Below are 20,868 nucleotides of genomic sequence, written 5' to 3'. Positions count from 1 at the left end.
TGACTCTAGCCATCCAACCAATTCTGAATCCATTTAATTTGTGTTATCATAATATGAATCTCTTGCCATCTTGTCTACAAAAACAGAATATAATATTTTATCAAAAATTTTGCTAAAACCTGGGTAAACTATATACCTAGTATTCTTCGCATCTACTTGCTTAATAATCCTGCCTGTCAAAGAAAGAAAATAAGTTTAGTCGAAATGACCTATTCTTGAAGCCAATACTGGGCTCTTTACAATCACCACTTCCCTTTCCAGATATTTACTAATCATCTGTTTAATGACCTATTCCAGAATTTCTCCAGAAATTCAAGTCAAGCTCATTGGCTTCGGAAAAAATGTGAGTTTTTTCAGGATTTTTAGAATTAAGCTAACATATATTCAAGGGCATCAATTATTTAGCCTAAAAGCATGCAGTTAATTAGTATGGAATCACTTCCCCATATACTAACAGGGTCAGTTTTGAGGGTTACTAGGCTATAAAAGTCTTCCCAAACACTGATACATTGTTAGTGGAATTGTGAATGCATCCAACCATTCTGGAGAGCAATTTGGAACTATGCTCAAAAAGTTACCAAACTGTACAAACTCTTTGATCCAGCAGTATTACTACTGGGCTTATATCCCAAAGAGATCTTAAAAAAGGGAAAGGGACCTGTATGTGGAAAATGTTTGTGGAAGCCCCTTTTGTAGTGGCTAGAAGCTGGAAATTGAATGGATTCCCATCAATTGGAAAATGGCTGAATAAGTTGTGGTATATGAATGTTATGACTAGCAGGATGATTTCAGAAAGGCCTGGAGAGACCTACATGAACTGATGCTGAGTGAAATGAGCAGGACCAGATTATACACTTCAACAAAAATACTTTGTGATGATCAGTTCTAATGGACATGGCCCTCTTCAGCAATGAGATGAACCAAATCAGTTCCATTTGTTCAATAAAGAAGAGAACCAGCTACACCAGCAAAAGGATTATGGGTAATGAATGTGAAGCACAACATAGCATTTCCACTCCTGTTTTTGTCTGCTTGCATTTTTGATTTCCTTCTCAGGTTATTTTTACCTTATTTCTAAGTTCAATTTTTCTTGTGCAGCAAAATAACGGATATATATACATATATTGTGTTTAACTTATACTTTAACATATTTAACATGTATTAGTCAACCTGCTATCTGGGGGAGGGGGTGGGGGGAAGGAGGGGAAAAGTTGGAACCAAAGGGTTTGCAAGGGTCAATGCTGAAAAATGATCCATGCATATATCTTGTAAATAAAAAGCTATTTAAAAAAAAAAAAAAAAAAAAAAAAAGGCTTCCCAGGACCTCAATTCTAGAAATGCTTATGGCATAGCTCTAGAAAATTATGGGGACTATCTAAATATCTGAGATAGTACTCACGAGTCAGTATCAAGAGAAAAGTAGTCATACAGCTTAACTATCCGAGGATGATCCAACTCTTTGTGAATTCGGTATTCCCTACATGCATGCCTACAAATGAAAGAGAATTAACAAGTTATTTTTCTTTACTTGTATTTCAGGACTATTTTCTAAACATCAATTTTTTTGATTGTTAATCAATCAACCAAAACTAAAACCAAATCACTCATTTAATCCTTGTTTGTACCTGCTCTTTACTCCTCTTACTTCATTTATCTGGCTCCTGCTGTACAGACATGGAGAAGGGAAACTCTTCCTCAAAGAGACTTTAATGTGATGTTTACCATATGTAATTTTGTCTAAATAAGGCTTATTTTATGAAATGTCACTATCAGCATTTTGAAAAGTTTATGATGTCTTATTTTGTCAGCCTCAAGAACTGAAAATTGAAGTCTGTTAAAAAAAAAAAAAGGCATTTCCCATTTAAGTTTAGTCCTTGATTTGGTTAAGAAAATTTCTGAACATAAGCCAATTTCATATGGTACAGACAAAAAGCAAAGAATTCAGAGGTTATGTCACACAAAATCCATACTACTTTGCTAAGGAAGAGATTATGTTTCGAAGCAATCTCAAATTATGTTTTTAGAAGCACCATTTGAAGATGTTCTGCATCATTTGACTTAAGACTTCAAATCTCAGACAGTCAAATCTATGAACTTTGCCATTCTCAATTATCTCTGAATCTTGGATCCCAAGGATAAATAAACAATAAGCTAGCTGACAACATTCTTTTTGTTTTTAATTTTTGTTTTATTCCCTACTTGTAAGGGGAAATCTATTCAGAGTTTCAAAAACAATTGATTTTTTTATTTTGGCCTTTGATTGAGAAGCAATGACTCCTCTTTTATTTATAAATTTCCCTACTATACGTGGTTTTTAAAAATTGTTTTTAAAATGTAACAGTTGCATATTAAACTATGTATAATTTTTTCTATATTCCTGATTCTAAATTTACTATAATAATTCTCTAAAATAAAAGCAAAAACAACAACAAAACATTCTCAGGGTAACCACTAACCCTCCCCAAACGTTTTTATTTTAATCTCTCTTTCCTATACCAATCTCAAGCTTTTTATCTGTGCTCAATGCTTAATCCACTCGAGTCAGATGCCTTATAAATCAAATCTGTTACTCTGGTACAAAAAGCACGGGGAAAAAGAAAGCATGATTTTAGAAATTAGGAAATTTTAGAGATGTAAGGAAAAATAATTCGAAAGTCATACCTTACAAAAGGAACCAAAAATGTTCCCTCTCCATTACATGTGAATCATTTCTTTTCCATTTGTTATATGGATATTTTTCATATTCATTATTATCACATTATGACAAACTATCATAATGAACTCTTTACACAATTATTAAGAAAGTCATTTTATTTTGTGGTTAGGAATTAATTTAAAAATTCAGCATTCTATAGAGATAATGGCAAAATGTTCAATATGGATCTCTTTTAGAATTTAAGGCAGCTAAAATGTTTGTGGCAGCCCTGTTTGTAGTGGCTAGAAGCTGGAAAATGAATGGATGCCCATCAATTGGAGAATGATTGAGTAAATTGTGGTATATGAACGTTATGGAATATTATTGTTCTGTAAGGAATGACCAGCAGGATGAATACAGAGAGGACTGGCGAGACTTACATGAACTGATGCTAAGTGAAATGAGCAGAACCAGGAGATCATTATATACCTCAACAATGATACTGTTTGAGGATGTATTCTGATGGAAGTGGATCTCTTCGAGAAAGAGAGCTAATTCAGTTTCAATTGATCAAAGATGGGCAGAAGCAGCTACACTCAAAGAAAGAACACTGGGAGATGAATATAAACTGCTTGCATTTTTGTTTTTCTTTCCGGATTATTTATACCTTCTGAATTCAATTCTCCCTGTGCAACAAGAAAACTGTTCGGTTCTGCACACATATATTGTATTCAGGATATACTGTAATCTATTCAACATGTAAAGGATTGCTTGCCATCTGGGGGAGGGGGTGGAGGGAGGGAGAGGAAAAATCGGAACAGAAGTGAGTGCAAGGAATAATGTAAAAAATTACCCTGGCATGAGTTCTATCAATAAAAAGTTATTAAAAAAAAAAAAAAAAGAATTTAAGGCAGCTTATGGCATGACATTTTGCTAATAAGGCTTTTGGTTAAAAAACAAATTCTGGAAGGTATTAGATTCATGAGGATTACTTGGGTACCATTTAGTATGATTAATGAAGCATAATGTTCCTAAGATAGACAGGAAAATAAGATTTCAGAAGAATCACTCAGCCTTTTCCAGCTCTGTATTATAATGGGGATCAGCATACTGGGGTATATGTACAGTTACTAATGATTCTAGTTTTTCCAATGTATCGTCACTTTTTGACTATGTCTAATTAGGAGTTAGAACGTGTTGGTACCTCTGCTTGTATGTTTTCTTTTTCATGTCTTAGTTACAAACTGGAAATGAAAATATTTACTCAAAAGGAATGGAAGAACTGCTTAAAGTTTGTGGCTTGCTGTTCCATCTCTCCATAAATCCAAGAGCTAAGGGGAACAATTATATTTATTTCCCCATGTGCCTTGAGTTGCACTGTAGTGCAAGATACTACAGTGCTCAATGTTGAGATTTTCTTTGACTAAATTCTGAGGATTTTAGCTCTTAGGGTTATACCAAGAATGGCCTTAGAGTCAGCTGACTGAGAATGACCAAACTAAGTAAATAATACAGATCATCATTCATAAAATACAAAAGAAAAACACATCAGAAAGATATTTTCAGTGCATGGATGTCAATGACAATTGGTTCTAATAACCCTCAGGCATTGAGAAATCTTGGAATGGTTATGTGGCTTCATTCATAATGGGTCAGAAGAATACAAAGTCTCATCTGTCCTTAGTATCCACTGATAAATACATGTTTAGCAAAATGCATTTTATTTTATTTATATGTACTTTCAATATAGTAACATCAAAATTGGACTATACCTGCCTTCGTAGAACATGCTAGAGGTTGGGATGCATTTAAATAGGATGTAAGAAGGGTGGAATCCTACTTATACCAGAGGAGGAACTTCTCTATTCTATAATACCTAAGACATTATTTTCCATAGTGGTGGTAGCTGGACTCTAATAAGATATAGCTCCCAAATAATTATGAATAATGAATAATGAAATAATAATGAACAATGAATAAACTATGGCTTGTTTAAGGAGTCTGTACAGAAATGTAAATATGCTGATACAAACCCTTTGACAGCTCCAAAGATCTCAGAAACCACCTCAAATATCACTGCTATTTCTCTAGTGCTCTATTTATACTGGAAAGCACAACTATTTATAGGATAAAAAACTTCAAAGGGATCTTTCTGTTAAGTGTTTAGCACCTACTATCAACATTTATCTATTTTAATATTCCACCAAATTAGAACAAATGTTAAACCTGATAGGCAGTCAAACAACAGATTAAATCTGTCTGATTTCCAAAGTAAATGAGTCACTCATTTACAATGTCTCCAATCTTACAGGAAAATAGACAGAGCTTGACCCTAAGGAAACAAAGAATCACAAGATTTATAATCATAACAGCTAACTTGAAAAGATCAATCTAACCTCACTCTCTGGGACCCCCATTTTAAGATGAACACAAAAATGAACAGGATACAAACCTTTACTAAGTGACCAACATAAAGAAGTCAATCTGCTGTGTTATGTGTCAATATACAGATCACAGGGTCATGGACAATTAAGGTAAACAATGCCTCTAAACTCATTACCTTCATGGAATTCAAGGCAGAGCTCCTATCAGAAAGCTTCTCTATATCTCTGCTTCCTTATGGTTCCATTTGCTTGTCTTTGAACAGTAGAGAATAGTACCTCCCATCATCTCTGAATATATCTTGAATGTACATAATTATAGCACATAACATGTGCTATATCCTCTATTAGAATGTGAGATCCTTGAGAGCAAGGATCCTTTCTTCATATTCCCCAGGGCTTAGCATAAATGCCTATCACATAGTAGGCAACACTTGCAGACAGACTAGAATGACTTAGGGGAAAAAAATCTATCCCTATAAAATTCACTTACTTGTGGTAATTCTCCTTTTTTTCATCTCTCCAGTTTTTATTTAACTGGTGAATTTTCACAGCTACGTATCTCTGTTCTGTTAAGTCAAATGCCTACAAAGAGAAGGAAATTTAAATCATACTCTGGCAAAAAAAAAAAATTCAAACCAATGCTACAGGTATGGGCAACTAAGTTGACGCTCTTGTTTTTCAGTTCAATATAATTGAAGATCCAAAATATTTAAATGAATCCGGCAGCAAAAAGTACCTCACTATAATACCCATTTAATTCAGAAGAACCACCAATTACTTGATATTTATGATTTGATAATTCAGAAATATCCAAACATAATGGCATCAGATGATCTAGAGAACATAAACCAGGAATGGACAACTCATAACCAAATAATTATTCTCAAATGACTGGCATGTCAAGTGTTTAAATAATTATGTCTCTATCACTCTTATAAAGCTATGGAAATGGAAAAATACTGTGATTAAGCCAAAACCAGAATAGCATATCCAACATTTAATGTCCTCTATTAACATGGTGCTCTGAGATAAGATTATTTGGGAAATAATTTTAAAGTCAGTTAACTTAGTATTGAGATATCCCTATATTAAGATATAGAGAACAGTGAACAACCCTATCCTTTAGCTCTATTCCTTGAAAACACATCATAAAACAAAGACTAAGTCTCTTTAAAACCCTTGAATTATATGTGAAGGCTGACTTAAACATGGTCTAGAAGTTATTAGCATTATGTCTCTTCTCTAGGATTCTAAGAAAGGAAAGGCATGCTTCCAGCAACAAATGGTCTTATTATGAGTTTGGAATTAACAAGAACGTTTTATATCATAAAGTGAGAAGTGCATGTGACCACTCACTATCTGAACAAATGTGATTCTGGAAATCACACTTTAGAAATCTGAAATCACCTGCACAAAGGAAGTTCTCTCTCCCCAGGTAGGAAATCCTATAATAATCACTGTGAAATATGAGCAACATTAGTGTTTGTTTTGCAAATTAAGATCTAACATAATAGGTTTTCTCTAAATAGGGAACCTGCAAAACTCTCAAAAGTGTTGCTTATAAATTAGGTAATTACATACTAGTAATCCTTAGTTTCTGCCACTTTCCATATTCTGTAATACTTAGTTTAACAGCTTATAAAAGCATTGGTACCATCTTTTAATTGTCCATGTAATGGCCACTGTCAACGTCTCAATAGATGAAAATTGCAAATATGAAATATTTATTACCTTATGCTGATCTATTTTAAGTGTTATATAAGGAAAAAATGAAGGTAGTACCCATACACAAAAACATTTTTGATAAACCAATACAAGTAATTTAAAAAGGAAAAAAAAAAACCCTTCCACTTTGAAACATTCACATTAACTTATAAAATGTCTGTATTATTCTTTATTGTATATGTTATCATTTATTATAAAAAATAGCATTAAGTGCCTTTATGAATTGTTCACATGAATATATTCATGCACATTTGCAAATCAGTTTAAAACTAAATAAAATATGACTTAATTTATTGGCTCTGGCCATTGGTAATGTAAATATAAGAAATTAACTACTTTAAGGTTCAATGAGTTCTTCAGTATAGGTGGGTGTTTGCCATACTCTACACCAAGCAAGCCCTTCTGTATAGCTGGGCATTAAGAATATATATTATCATATAATAAAAAAAATTAACTATAGTTGTTAGCATTTGTGAAGCACTGAAAATTTGGCTTCAATAACTTAAGGAAAAAAATCAAAGAACTAGTTCTCACTATTATTTGGTCAAATCAAACAATAATGCCTTTCCATCTATAGCTCTAGATTTATTGTTGAAGACTTACTTAGAAAGGAGTACCTAATTAAAGATTTTTTTAAATTTCCTTACTTTCAATGTCAGTCAGTCTGCTTTAGAGTTAAGCCTTATTTTATCACAATTATTAAACATCAATTGATGCATTGATTGCTAAGGAAACTGAACATTCTTTGGCTAATAATGACCCTTTATAAATCTCTGGCAAAACTGAATATTTAGTAATGATATGGGCACAGTGATCCTGTGATGAGAATGCCCAATTGAACTGTTTCTCATCAGGACATTTATGGTAAATGTGAACTTTAGTAAGCCATATGATTCAGAAAGATTAAAGTTTGGTTAAAACAAAGAACTTGGGTTTTGGATGCTGGCTGCCTATAATGCACTCTTGAAATTTCTGTCTATGCACAAAAACTTGTATTAACTGTCATACTTCACTATTTTAAAAATTCTCCAAGTAGGTAGGATATGTATTTAATTTTAGCTTAGCTATCATTTACAAGGCACTTACCTTGTAAACTTCACTGAAACCTCCTCTACCCAACAGATGTAACAACAAGTATCTGTCATTTAGCGTTGGATGATCTTTAAATCTATAAAAACAAAAGGATTGTTACTTCTTAAGGGCAAGAACTACAGTTTCCATGCTTTGCAAAATTCTCAAATATATATATATATATATATATGTATGTATATAAAAGGGGTAGATAATATTAACAAGTTTTCACAACTTCCTTTTGAAGTACCTCAATATTTAGCACAAAACTCAATTATTTAACAAATTATAATTCAAAGGAGTAACAAAAACCTAAATAAAATCCCTGAATTGACCAAATGAGCTTTCCCGAAAGGATACCAAAGAAACACTTTAAAAAATTTAAATAAAGCACTCTGTAAACCTTAAAATACTATATAAACATTAATTATTCTCACATGAAATGCTATTAAAACTGTCTTTTTCTCTAAAAAAAAAAAAAAATTAAGGTATTACTAATAGAAAACAAACAAACCCTTCCATTTACTATTTTTTATCTTAAAACACTTGGAAACTAGATTGCCTCAAATGCCTTCCTTAATTAAAAATTATTTGGTTCACTGGTAAATCAGAGATACATAAAAGAGTAATTGTCACAAAACTTATGCTTTAAAATCAGGAAAAAGAAAAAGAGAGAAAGAAACAAAGTTTAGGTAGAAGCTATTTAATTCTACTAAATTAAATCAAAGGACCTAGTTCCCACATCCAATACTTTAACTACTCATAAATCTATTTAGCACGCAATTTCCTCATCCACAAAATAATAAAATAAGATTGGACTATATGGGCTCTGAGGTCCTTCATATATAGTCCATAATATTAGCTAAATACCCTTATTCTATAGATAAGGAAAATAGAGACCAGGGAATCAAGTTAAAGGCAAAGCTTGGTCATATATGCAGAACTCTTAATTGCTTGTTGAATGCTCTTTCTGCTAGAGTAAGCTGTGTATGAAAAGCTGCTCAAGATCAAATTATTTTCTAAATGGCTTTAAATGTATAAAGTAAACTTTGTATGCTCATCAACAAAGATACTCTCCTCACCCATTAAAAAAATATGTAGTTATTACAACTCTTATCCACTAGCAGTTTTTTAATTAAGCTGTCAAAACCAATAACAATCATACCATTTTATTCAATTCAACTCAGTGGCAGTGTGTATAAAAATATGCTTACTGTGAATTATCTTCATTATGTATCCGTTTTAATTCCCTGATATGTAGATTTCTAACTCTCTCTAGCCTTTCCAACTCTGCCTGGATCTCTGCTTCCTCCTGAAATGAAATTAAAAGGAAAGATAACTTAGAACTGTAAGAATTATAAGTTGTCACACTTAAAAAAAAAAAAAAAAGCAACCACAGATATTTATTTCACTTGTTATATAAAACAATATGGAAGGACAAAGAAATTTTTAATGAGCCAGACTAAACCTCAAGGTAAAAAATGATTTTAATAAACACTAAAGACAAAAATTCAGCCAATGAAGTTGGACTGAGGATCTTATTTGATATGACTTCTATCAAAGATCCAATGACAAAAAAATAGGAACCAAAATATTAAATTAGAAATTACCTTAATTACCAGCAACAACAGATAATATAAGTAAACTATTTTAAAGACTCTACGAACAGCCAGATTCTAGATACCAAAGATAAACTACAGTATTTTCTAAAAACATACATAAGTCATCAGTAGATTGAGCACACATAACCTGTCACATTCAAGTAATGATATGAAATCGATTTTCTAGCTCAAGAATATCATTGCAGCTACTTTCTGAAAGTATGAAAAAAATGTAACATTTTTAAAAATTGATATGATTCCCCTAAATACCTGATTTTTACCTTAGGAAAGCCTAATGGCAATGGATACAATTTACATCAAATTAACACTGATTTCCTGACAACCATTCAACTTTGGATTAGTTTTCAAATGAGACTGAGGACGGAAAACTCAAAGAGTAAAATGAATACATTAGAAAATAAAAGAAAGAGAAGGGATTTTTAAAGTTTCTAAAATAGCATTTTTGCTGGTCTGTGAAACTATTAATGGAAGACATAGCATAGGATTGACCTGTACCTTTTTAAGATGACCTAGTCTGAGTTTGAAGATTTCTTCTTGTTCATGGTATTCAGCTAATGTTAACCTAGGAAATAAAAGAATTGTAAGTCAGGTGGTTGCCTATAATTTAAAAAAATTGTGTCTACTTATCTGAAAGTAGCAATATGTGCAGCAAAACACACTCAGTTGTGAATAAAATATATTCAGATTATGCAATTCAGATAGCCCAGGGAAAAAAAAATTTGTAATTTGAAGATTCAATTTTCAAGTAAAAAGTCTAATTTTATTGTATATCAAAATGAAACAGAAAGGTTTCTAGAATCACAGCTCCTTTAAAGTAAGTCCTACATCTCATATGCCACTTTTGTTAAAGGTATGAAAAAAACATCAAATATGCAACTTTCAGAAATTAAAAACCTGAAAAATTTTCGATATGAATACCAATATTCCAAAAGTTCTGAACATCCTGAGCAACTTATTATTCATCTCTACCTTGGTTTAATACAGATTGAACTCTTTTAATGTTACCATATACCAACTCTAAATTCACGTTCCATGTTTCAGAAATAAAGCCCCTTCCCTATCCCATCAAACTTTCATATGAGAACAAGTAAATTAAAAGACAATAGTAATATTGCTCCATTCATTACCATAAAACCTATCAATCTAAAGCCATCAAAAGTAATTCAAAATAGGAGGTGGAGCCAAGTTATAGGAGCAGTACAGTTGTCCCCAAAAGGAAGGAGGGAAGGAAAGAAGGAAAGAGAAGAGGAGAAGAGAGAATGCACTAGACCAAATTCTAACATTGTAATCCGGGAAAAGACACAGTGTGTCATTTAGCCAGCCCAGGACAACGTAACAAGACAGTGAAGTCTGCAGACGCTGGCCCTGAAAATGAAGTCAGGTAAGGAGCATGTTGTGCTCAAAGCACTCAAATGTCCAAGGAAAGACTAAACACCAGAGCAAAAAGAGGTCCTTATAACCAGGCACCACTACACCCAGGGTATTTTAGGAAATTATGTATATCAGATATGTGGCAGTATCTATTAAGTATCTATAATAAGCCAGGTATTATGCCAAGTACTGAGAATATCACTACAAATATTTTGAAAAAGATAGTCTCTACCTTTGAGTAATTTACAATTTAATGGGGGAAGACAATATACAAAGAAGCTGAAAAGTAATAAGAGGAGGGAAAAGGTAATCAGCTCAGGAACTAGAGAAGCTCAAAGTCAAAAGAATTCAAAATGTAACCAACTAGAAAATGAACTAGGAGCACTGCTGCCTACTACATGGTTCACAGATCATGGGTAGCATTGCCATATAGAAAGACCTGGAATGTAGCAAATAAAGAAAAACGCTAGAAATAAGTAACAGTAGAGTGTGCATGCATATGCACATGTGGTGTATGTATTTGAGAACAAGAGACAGGTAGACAGAAAAAGAGATAGAGAAGTATTCAGGGCAAAGTGCTACATAAACTCAAAGATACAGATACTAGGAGATAAGGACTCACTTGTTTTAAATCACAACATATCACACCACAGAACAAGACAAGCATCAAACAGATATATAAATATATGACTTGGATAAAGGTGTAAGTGACAGACAATTATGATTCCATAGAGAGAAAACCTGGAAGTCTGAAAACAGAATTAGTCTAGGAAAGGGAGCAGGGGAGCTACTGAAACCAGTTGAAACTAGGTAAAACTGGACAGAACTAGTTCTGTAGCTAAAACAGTGGAAAATAGGACAAAGGTCATAACTAGTGAGAGTATACATGCTTAATTGCTTTATAAATATTAACTTCTCCTCCCCAGGAAGAGCTAACGCTCATTTTAAAGGTCATACAATGTATATATAGAAGGAGAGAAGTCACAGTGAGAGGTTTATGTTATAGGAGGATCAGGAAAGAATGTTAACTTCATCACTCAGACATTAGGGACCTGAGGGAAGACCTCGCAGCTAGGAAAAGGGGATGTAAGGCTACTCTCTTGCCTTTGTAAAGTGTGTGACCTCATTTTGAGTTTCATACTGGCTTCCTGCAGGAATGTATAAAAAGTTTAAAATGTTTAACTCATCCTGAATTTGTTCATTTACTATGCCCTTATTGGGGCTGAGAATTTTATTTCCAAAAAGAAAAACACAGACAAATGAGAAGGACAAAAAAGACATCTTCTATCAAATCTATGGAAAGAGACCATGACCAAACAAGGTATAGAAAGGATCACAGAACATAAAATGGACAACTATGATAAAAAAAATTATACACAAACAGAATCAATAAAATCAAAGTTATAATAAAATTAGGAAAATGAGGATAAATTTTACATCCATATTTCTCTGACAAAAACCTCACATCTAAGATTCATAAAGAATTTATTAGTTTTAAAAATAAGAGCAATTCCCCCAAAAGATAATGGAAAATCAACTATTACATTCTACCTCATATGAGATTGACAAAGAAGACAAAAAGAAAGTGTCGATTGTTATAGGGTCTTCAGAAAAAATAAAAGTACTAATACACAACTGATGGAGCTATCTATGCATAATACTATATCCATAAAAAATGACAATGTTTTGGGAAATGGCAAGACCAATATGAAGTAATGAAAAATTATATGAATAGAACTAGGGAAACTATTTATAGAATAACAATATCATACAGAAAAGCAAATAAATTTGAAAGACTTGAAAATTTTGCTCAATGCACTTTAAAAAACCATGATTGCAGAGAGCCAAAGATGAAATGGGTGACCCACTTCCTAAAAAAGGAGTGGTGGATTAATATTAAAGAAAGAGACAAATATTTTCGGACATGGTCAATATGGGAATCTGTTTTGCTTATACTAAAGCCCTTGACTACACATATTTTTATGCGGGCTTTACTTTCCTTTTTAGCTTTGTTAAATGTGGAAAAGGATAAAAGCAGGAGGGAGATAAAACAATTGAATGTTAATTTACAATTTAAAAAAAATAACATGAGTTTGTACAAAAAACACAAATGTTTTCAACCAACCTGATAAGATAACACTTATAAGTGAAGTTTATGTTGGTAAAGAAGCAAACTGAAAAATTAGTAAGGATGTTTCTGTCATAGGTTTGAAAGAAGGAAAAGATAATAATTTATAATGGGAATGCATTGAGAGAAAGAAAGTTGGAAAGAGAAATGATGCACAAAAATCATTAAAAAAAAAAAAAATAGCCTGGCAAAGGAGGCCCAAAAAAATCAGTGAAGAAAATAATACCTTAAAAAGCAGAATAGGCCAAATGTAAAAAACCCACAAAAATCCAAACAAGAGGGAGAATGTCTTGAAAAGCAGAAATGGACGAATAGAAAAAGATATTCAAAAATTAACTTCAGAGAAAAACTCCTTAAAAAGCAGAATTGGCTAACTGGAAAAAAGAGGTCCAAAAATTCACTGAAGAACTCCCTAAAAAGTAGTACTGGTCAAATGGAAAAGAAAGTGCAAAAGCTTACGAAAAAAAAAAAAATCCTTAAAAATTAGAATTGAATAAAAAGAAAACAATGATTTTATGAGGTATCAATACACAATAAAATACAATCAAAAGAATGAAAAAAATTAGAAAATGTGAACTAAATGGAAAAACAATCAATCTGAGAAACAGATCAAGAGATAATTTAAAAATTAACTATTTGAATGCCATGATCAAAAAACAAAAAAAAAAAAAAAAAAACAGCCACGACATATCTATCAAGACATTATCAAGAAAACCTACCCTAATATACTAGAAACCACATAGTGAAACAGAAATCCACTCATCACTTCCTGAAAAAGATCCAGGAATATTATAGCCAAATTCCACAGTCCCAGGTCAAGGAGAAAATACTTCAAGCAGTCAAAAAGAAGTCAAACATTATAGAGCCATAGTCAGAATAACACAGATTTAGGAACTTCTACATTAATGGATCAGAGGACATAGAACATGATATTCTGAGGGCAAAATAGCTAGAATTACAACCAAGAATCACCTACCCAGCAAAACATAGTTTAATCCTTCGGGGGAAAATGGACATTCAATGAAATAAAAGATTTCAAGCATTATTGCTAAAATGACCATAACTGAAAAGAACTTTGATGTTCAAATCCAAGACTCAAAAGAATAAAAAGGTAAACAGGAAAGAGACCAACATTATAAAGATTTCGAAAGGTTAAAATGTTTACATTCCTACATAGGAAATTCTAAAGCCTTTCTCATTAATGGGGAAGTTAAAAGAAACATAAGACAGAAAGCATAAGTGTTAGCTGAATAAGATTACCTCCTTCCCCCAAAAAAAGTCAAACGAAGGAAGAAAAAGAAGAATCAAGAGAAAGAGAGAATGGGGTAAATTATCTTATATAAAAAAAAATGCAAAAGAGCTTTAACAATAAAATATGATAGACTTAGTTCTTCTCAGCAACAGTGATAAAAGACAATTTCAAAAGACTTGGGATGGAAAATGCCATCTGCATCCAGAGACATTACTATAGAGACTGAACGTGGATTGAAGAATAGTATTTTCACCTTTATTTTTCCTTTCTCGTGGGTTTTTACCTTTTGTTCTGACTCCTCCTTCCCCTCCTCCCCCAACTTGACTAGTATGGAATTATTTTTAAAATATATACATATAATGGCAGGAATTAGGCATAGACCCACACTCAACACCGTATACCAAGATAAAATCAAAATGGATCCATGATTTAGGCATAAAGAATGAGATTATAAATAAATTAGAGGAACATAGGATAGTTTACCTCTCAAACTTGTGGAGGAGGAAGAAATGTGTGACCAAAGAAAAACTAGAGATCATTACTGATCACAAAATAGAAAATTTTGATTATATCAAATTAAAAAGCCTTTGTACAAACAAAACTAATGCAAACAATATTAGAAGGGAAGCAACAAACTGGGAAAACATTTTTACAGATAAAGGTTCTGATAAAGGCCTCATTTCCAGAATATATAGAGAATTGACTCTAATTTATAAGAAATCAAGCCATTCTCCAACTGATAAATGGTCAAAGGATATGAACAGAAAAATTTTCAGATAATGAAATTGAATTTATTTCCAAATCATTACTGATCAGAGAAATGCAAATTAAGATAACTCTGAGATACCATTACACACCTATGAGATTGGCTAAGATGACAAGAAAAAATAATGATGACTGTTGGAGGGATGCGGGAAAACTGGGACACTGATACATTGTTGGTGGAGTTGTGAATGAATCCAACCATTCTGGAGAGAAATCTGGAATTATGCCCAAAAAGTTATCAAACTATGCATACCCTTTGATCCAGCAGTGCTATTACTGGGCTTATACCCCAAAGAGATACTAAAGAAGGGAAAGGGACCTGTATGTGCCAAAATGTTTGTGGCAGCCCTGTTTGTAGTGGCTAGAAACTGGAAAATGAGTGGATGCCCATCAATTGGAGAATGGTTGGGTAAATTGTGGTATATGAATGTTATGGAATATTATTGTTCTGTAAGAAATGACCAGCAGGATAAATACAGAGGGATTTGGAAAAACTTACATAAACTGATGCTGAGTGAAATGAGCAGACCAGGAGATCATTATATACCTCAACAACGATACTGTATGAGGATTTATTCTGATGGAAGTGGATTTCTTTGACAAAGAGAAGATCTAACTCAGTTTCAACTGATCAATGATGGACAGAAGCAACTATACCCAAAGAAAGAATGCTGAGAAATGAATGTAAACTGTTTGCATTTTTGTTTTTCTTCCCGGGTTGTTTTTACCTTCTGAATCCAATTCTTCCTGTGCAACAAGAGAACTGTTCGGTTCTGCAACCATATATTGTATCTAGGATATATTGTGACATATTTAACATGTATAGGATTGCTTGCCATCTGAAGGAGGGGATAAAGGGAAGGAAGGGAAAAGTTGGAACAGAAGTGAGTGCAAGGGATAATGTTGTAAAAAATTACCCAGGCATGGGTTTTATCAATAAAAAGTTATAATTATTAAAATAAATAAATAAAATATATACATATATAACCTCCATCAAATTGCTTGTTGTTTTGGGAGAGCAGGGAGGAAGGGAAAAAAATTGGAACTCAAAATCTTACAAAAATAAATGTTAAAAACTATCTATACATGTAACTGGAAAAATAAAATACTATTAAGTGAAAAAAAAAAATTAAAGAGAAATGATGAGCAGGATGCTCTCAGAAAAACCTGGAAAAGAGTTATATAAACTGATACAAAGTGAAATGAGAAGAACCCAGGGAACACTGTACACAGTAACAACTATAATGTATGATGATCAATTGTAAATGACTTAGTTATTTTCAATGATACAATTCCAAGAGAGATGAAAAATGTTATCTATCTCCAGAAAAAAAAAAACTGATGAAATCTGAATGCATGGATTTCTTTGACAAAGAGACCTAACTCAGTTTCAATTGATAAATGATGGACAGAAGCAGCTACATCCAAAGAAAGAACACTGGGAAATGAATGTGAACTATTTGCATTTTTGTTTTTCTTCCCGGGTTATTTTTACCTTCTGAATCCAATTCTCCCTGTGCAGCGGGACAACTGTTCGGTTCTGCAAACATATATTGTATCTAGGATATACTGCAACATATCTAACATGTAAAGGACTGCTTGCCATCTAGGGGAGGGGGTGGAGGGAGGGAGGGGAAAAATTGGAACAGAAGCAAGTGCAAGGGATAATGTTGTAAAAAAATTACCCTGGCATGGATTCTGTCAATATAAAGTTATTATAAAATAAAATAAAATATATAATTTTTAAAAATCTGAATGCAAATCAAAGCATACTTTTTCTTTAATTTTTCTTATTTTCTATTTTTTGTGTAGTCTCTTGTTCCTTTTTATAATATGACTACTATAGAAATGTTTTTTATATGATTGAATATATATTACCTAAATCAAATTGCTTGCCTTCTCAACTGAAGAGGGGAGAGGAAGAGAATTTCTAATATAAAATTTTGAGGATGGAATGTTGAAAAGTATCTTCACATATTATTGGGAAAATACAAACTATATATATATGTATGTATGTATGTATGTATATTTGGGGAAAAATAAAATATTTAACCCATTAAAAAATACATCTGAATAAATAAAAAGCCCCTCTACCTAGAGTTCATAGGAGCCCAGATGGCAAAGATTACCTGAGCTTAATTTCAATTAATGATCTGAGACAAAGAAAAATCTCCAAGTCCTTTATATTGTCCTTGAGCCAGACAGTTCTATTAATCAATACTTAATATAATTTAACTATAATATTGGGTAGGAGGGTCTATATCACAAAACAGAAGACACAAAAGGGAAAAATGGTCAGATTAAAATGGCAAAAATAATAACTGGTTTGGAGTCTTGGAGAATTAATGCTGAGACAGAGCATTCCAAATGATTTGAAACTGTTAGTGTAACAAAACTAGTTATTCTGATGGGAGGCCAATGTTAAAATGATATAGCATAATCAATCAACCAAATAAGATTTTATTGAGCCTACTGTGTGTCAGTATTTAGAGATTTTAGTTGGACCACCATATTTAGGAGGGAGAATTGATACATAATGAAGCAAGACAGGGTGGGCAAGTTATAAAAGGGTTTGGAAAGTCAGAGAGTAGTTTTGATCATACATGTATATGCATGAATACACAGATATCTGAGCATATATGCATATACACATATATACACTAGAATTAAGGAAAATACTAACAGTTGTAGAGAAGGGATGGACTGGGGTGGGGAGAAACTTTAGAAACAACTATAATGCACAGGATAGAAGAGATAATTAGGGCCTCAGCTAATGAGATGGTTATGTATAGAAAGGAAAGGGGCCAAATATGAAAGAGCTCATGGACAGATTAGGCATGTGATTAAAGAAGGACTTGAGAAACTTGAATTTGTGAATTCAGGAGATGAGAAGAATGGTGAGGCCTTTAATAGAAACAGGGAAGTTCTACAGAGGAAATTATTTGGAGGATAAAGACAATGAAATCTGCTTTGGACATACTGAATTTGAGATGTCTCTGGGATATCCAGTTTGAAATGTCCAACAGGCAATTAGTAATAAAAGACTGGAGAGGCTGAGGATGAATATATAAATCTAATAGTCATATGCAGAGATGATATAGAAACTAATAAGGTATTTGAGAAAATGTAGAAAAGAAAATATAGGTAGAAAAATAGACCCAGATCACAGGATTTGGGTTCTGCCATGGTTAAGGGATAAGATATGGATGATAAGCCAGTAAAGGAGAAAAAGGTAACCAAACAAACAGTAGGAGAATCAGAAAAGAGTAGGGTCACAAAAACTTAAGAGAAAAGAGAGCAATCAAGAGGAGGAAGGATTAAGATTCAACCTTTAGCAATTTAATTAAACTGTTCATTCTATTTCAAGACCAACAATAATTCCAACTGCAAGAGTCAATGAAATTTTCTCTGTTCTCATATTGACTTCTCTGTTCTCATATTGATTTCTCTGTGTCGTGAACACAATAAATCACATCATTTTTTTTTTTTTTGGATCAGTTTCCTATAAGGAAAAACACAGTAATATTCACTTTTCCAATTGTCTTTCTATTTCTCAGACCAATTTTTCTATGGCTCTATTTCTTCCTCCTTATCACCTAAATATAAGTGTATCTCCTGAAAGCTTAGTCCTTAGTCCTCCACTTTCTCCCCTTTAGAAATCCTCTTCATCCCCCTAACTTCAATCTAGTTAAATTGTCCTGCACAAACTTCAAAATTAACATGCTATAAAACAAAATCAGTAATCTTCTACTCGAAATTTTTTCTCAATTTTTATCACCCATGTAACAGAGCAAAATACTTTATCTATAGTATGTAATACTGAGGATGAGACAGAATAACCAAAAATGTTATCAGCACATTTTTTATTAACTATCCACAACACTGATCTTTACTTTTGGTCCTCAGAACAAAATAAGCACTAATGAGTATAGGAAGCAGTCATGAGGTATAGGAAAAGCACTTCACAAAAACAATAAAATAAAAATTCCTTTCCCCATATTGGTTATGTTTGTTATTGATGAATGGAGAATACCTAACCTAACAACTATCAATTAGGTCTTTAAAAAAAATCTAACAAGGAATAGTTATCAATAAAAAATCATTTGGTGGTACACAAATGGCAGTCAGAAATAATGTCATAATAGCATTGCTTACAAGTATCCTAGCTTAGAGCTATAATGCAAATAACACAACTTAAATATATCAAAAGAGTAGCACCAGTTACTTTTCATTTCTTTGGAGTCATCAAAAAATATAACCAGTTTCCTTCTCCTCCACAACTCCTGAATTCCTATTAGAGGATATAAATAGTTTTCAAATACCCTAAGCTCCCAGTTTCCCAATCTATTCTTCCCATAGCCCAATCAACCATCCTACTTGAATTACAAACAAGGATGGTCTTAGCTTTCAGGAATAAGTTTTCTACTTCTATGATAAAGAATTCTGACTTTTGATCTGATCACAATCTTCCATTCCATCTCTTCCTATATCATACTCTTGTTAAACTTTTAATTCACGCTCACTACAATCTCTAAGCTCTATATCCCTCAGATTCTCACCCAAACCACCATATCTACACTGGCTACACTTCCTCTTCCCAATTTTGATCCTTTAGTGAACCAGTCCAACATTAAACTGCAAGTTTCTCTCTAACTCTATTCTCTATCTTCTATTTTTGTGTTCTTCCTTTTCCTTTTTCGGATCTCCCTCTTCCCTTCCAAGGTTCTCTTACATTTGATTTGTTTATGTCGTGTATGTACCTATACTTCATAAAAGTAACTGACAGATCACTACTAATAAAACATCACTGATAAGATAGTACATATTATTAACTTTTTGACACAACAATCTCAAAGAGAATTAATTCTGTATAAAAATTCAGCCAATCAAGAAGAAAAGAAAGCTTCTATTCTAATTCTAATTCTAACTTTCGGCTACCCTAATAATGAAGTTTCATCATTCATAAAATGTCCCCAAGACAGTGAGAATAATAGTAATTATTTTATCTCTAAAAGCACACAATTCATAAACTTTCAACATACGTTTCATTTTCAGCTCCATTAGTCTTGCTTTTGCGTTGTTTCTGTTCATTGTTTGCTGGAGGGGTCTGTCCCATGGCAGGAGGTTTTCGTTTTGCTAACATTTTTCTTTGTCTCTCTATCTCTTCCCTCTGTGAGTTTATCCTTTCCTGTTGCCTGAAGATAGAAATTAAAAAGTTTAAGTTTCACTAATAAATATATTAGCAAAAAAAAATATATCTTCCAGATTTTAGAGATGAGGCGGAGGTAGGGTGGGGGGAAATGGGTTGAGAAGCTATATCCTTTAAATAAAATACAAGTATGATGTTTAACATCTTTTCAAAAACTTAAGTAATTTACAGCAGAAAATTCTTTAGTTTAGTATAGTAAAAACAATTATTTAACACATTTAAAAGGACAAATTATGAAATCCAGAGTTAATTTCTTAGTAGGAAGCATATATTCAAGGAAATAACAATCCTATTGAGAGGCATATTATAGTAGAGTAACTTTGGAATTAAAGTCTGTATCTAAAACATGTTATACTTATCAAAATGTACCAATTATTTCAAATAAGTCACTTGAATAGCAAGATAATGATGAGGATCTAAGTATTTTGTAATACCATAAAAAATTACATTTTTTTCACTATCTTAAGTTGTCAAATCCAGGAAATATATTCTATTTAGAAACGAACATTTTTAACAAACAGCACTGTTTAATTACCAAGTAGTCAAAAAATATGAACAAACTGTTTTCAAAAGAAGATTCACAACCACTTACAAGAATGGTCCAAATCAGAAATGTAAATCAAAATAATCCTGAAATTTTACCTCACATCCAGCATAGGAATAGTAATGGTATGATTAACTCACAAATAAATTGCTGGTGAAAATG

General features: G+C 32.5%; 1 protein-coding gene across 2 annotated transcripts in view; it reads right to left on the bottom strand.

Annotated features, from left to right (window-relative positions):
• Positions 1 to 20,868, bottom strand: part of TLK2 (tousled like kinase 2) — a 149,662-nt gene that overhangs the window by 26,660 nt on the left and 102,134 nt on the right. For both annotated transcript variants that reach the window (XM_051994940.1, XM_051994942.1), the window contains 6 exons: positions 19,996 to 20,148; positions 9,933 to 9,999; positions 9,030 to 9,127; positions 7,831 to 7,912; positions 5,510 to 5,601; positions 1,400 to 1,489 (listed from right to left, as the gene is read on the bottom strand). In XM_051994940.1, coding sequence (XP_051850900.1) covers positions 1,400 to 1,489; positions 5,510 to 5,601; positions 7,831 to 7,912; positions 9,030 to 9,127; positions 9,933 to 9,999; positions 19,996 to 20,148 — 582 coding nt within the window. The remainder of the gene's footprint in view (positions 1 to 1,399; positions 1,490 to 5,509; positions 5,602 to 7,830; positions 7,913 to 9,029; positions 9,128 to 9,932; positions 10,000 to 19,995; positions 20,149 to 20,868) is intronic.

This window comes from Antechinus flavipes, chromosome 4, assembly GCF_016432865.1.
Source record: "Antechinus flavipes isolate AdamAnt ecotype Samford, QLD, Australia chromosome 4, AdamAnt_v2, whole genome shotgun sequence".
Lineage (NCBI taxonomy): Eukaryota > Metazoa > Chordata > Mammalia > Dasyuromorphia > Dasyuridae > Antechinus > Antechinus flavipes.
This window is presented reverse-complemented; position numbering and strand designations above follow the sequence as displayed.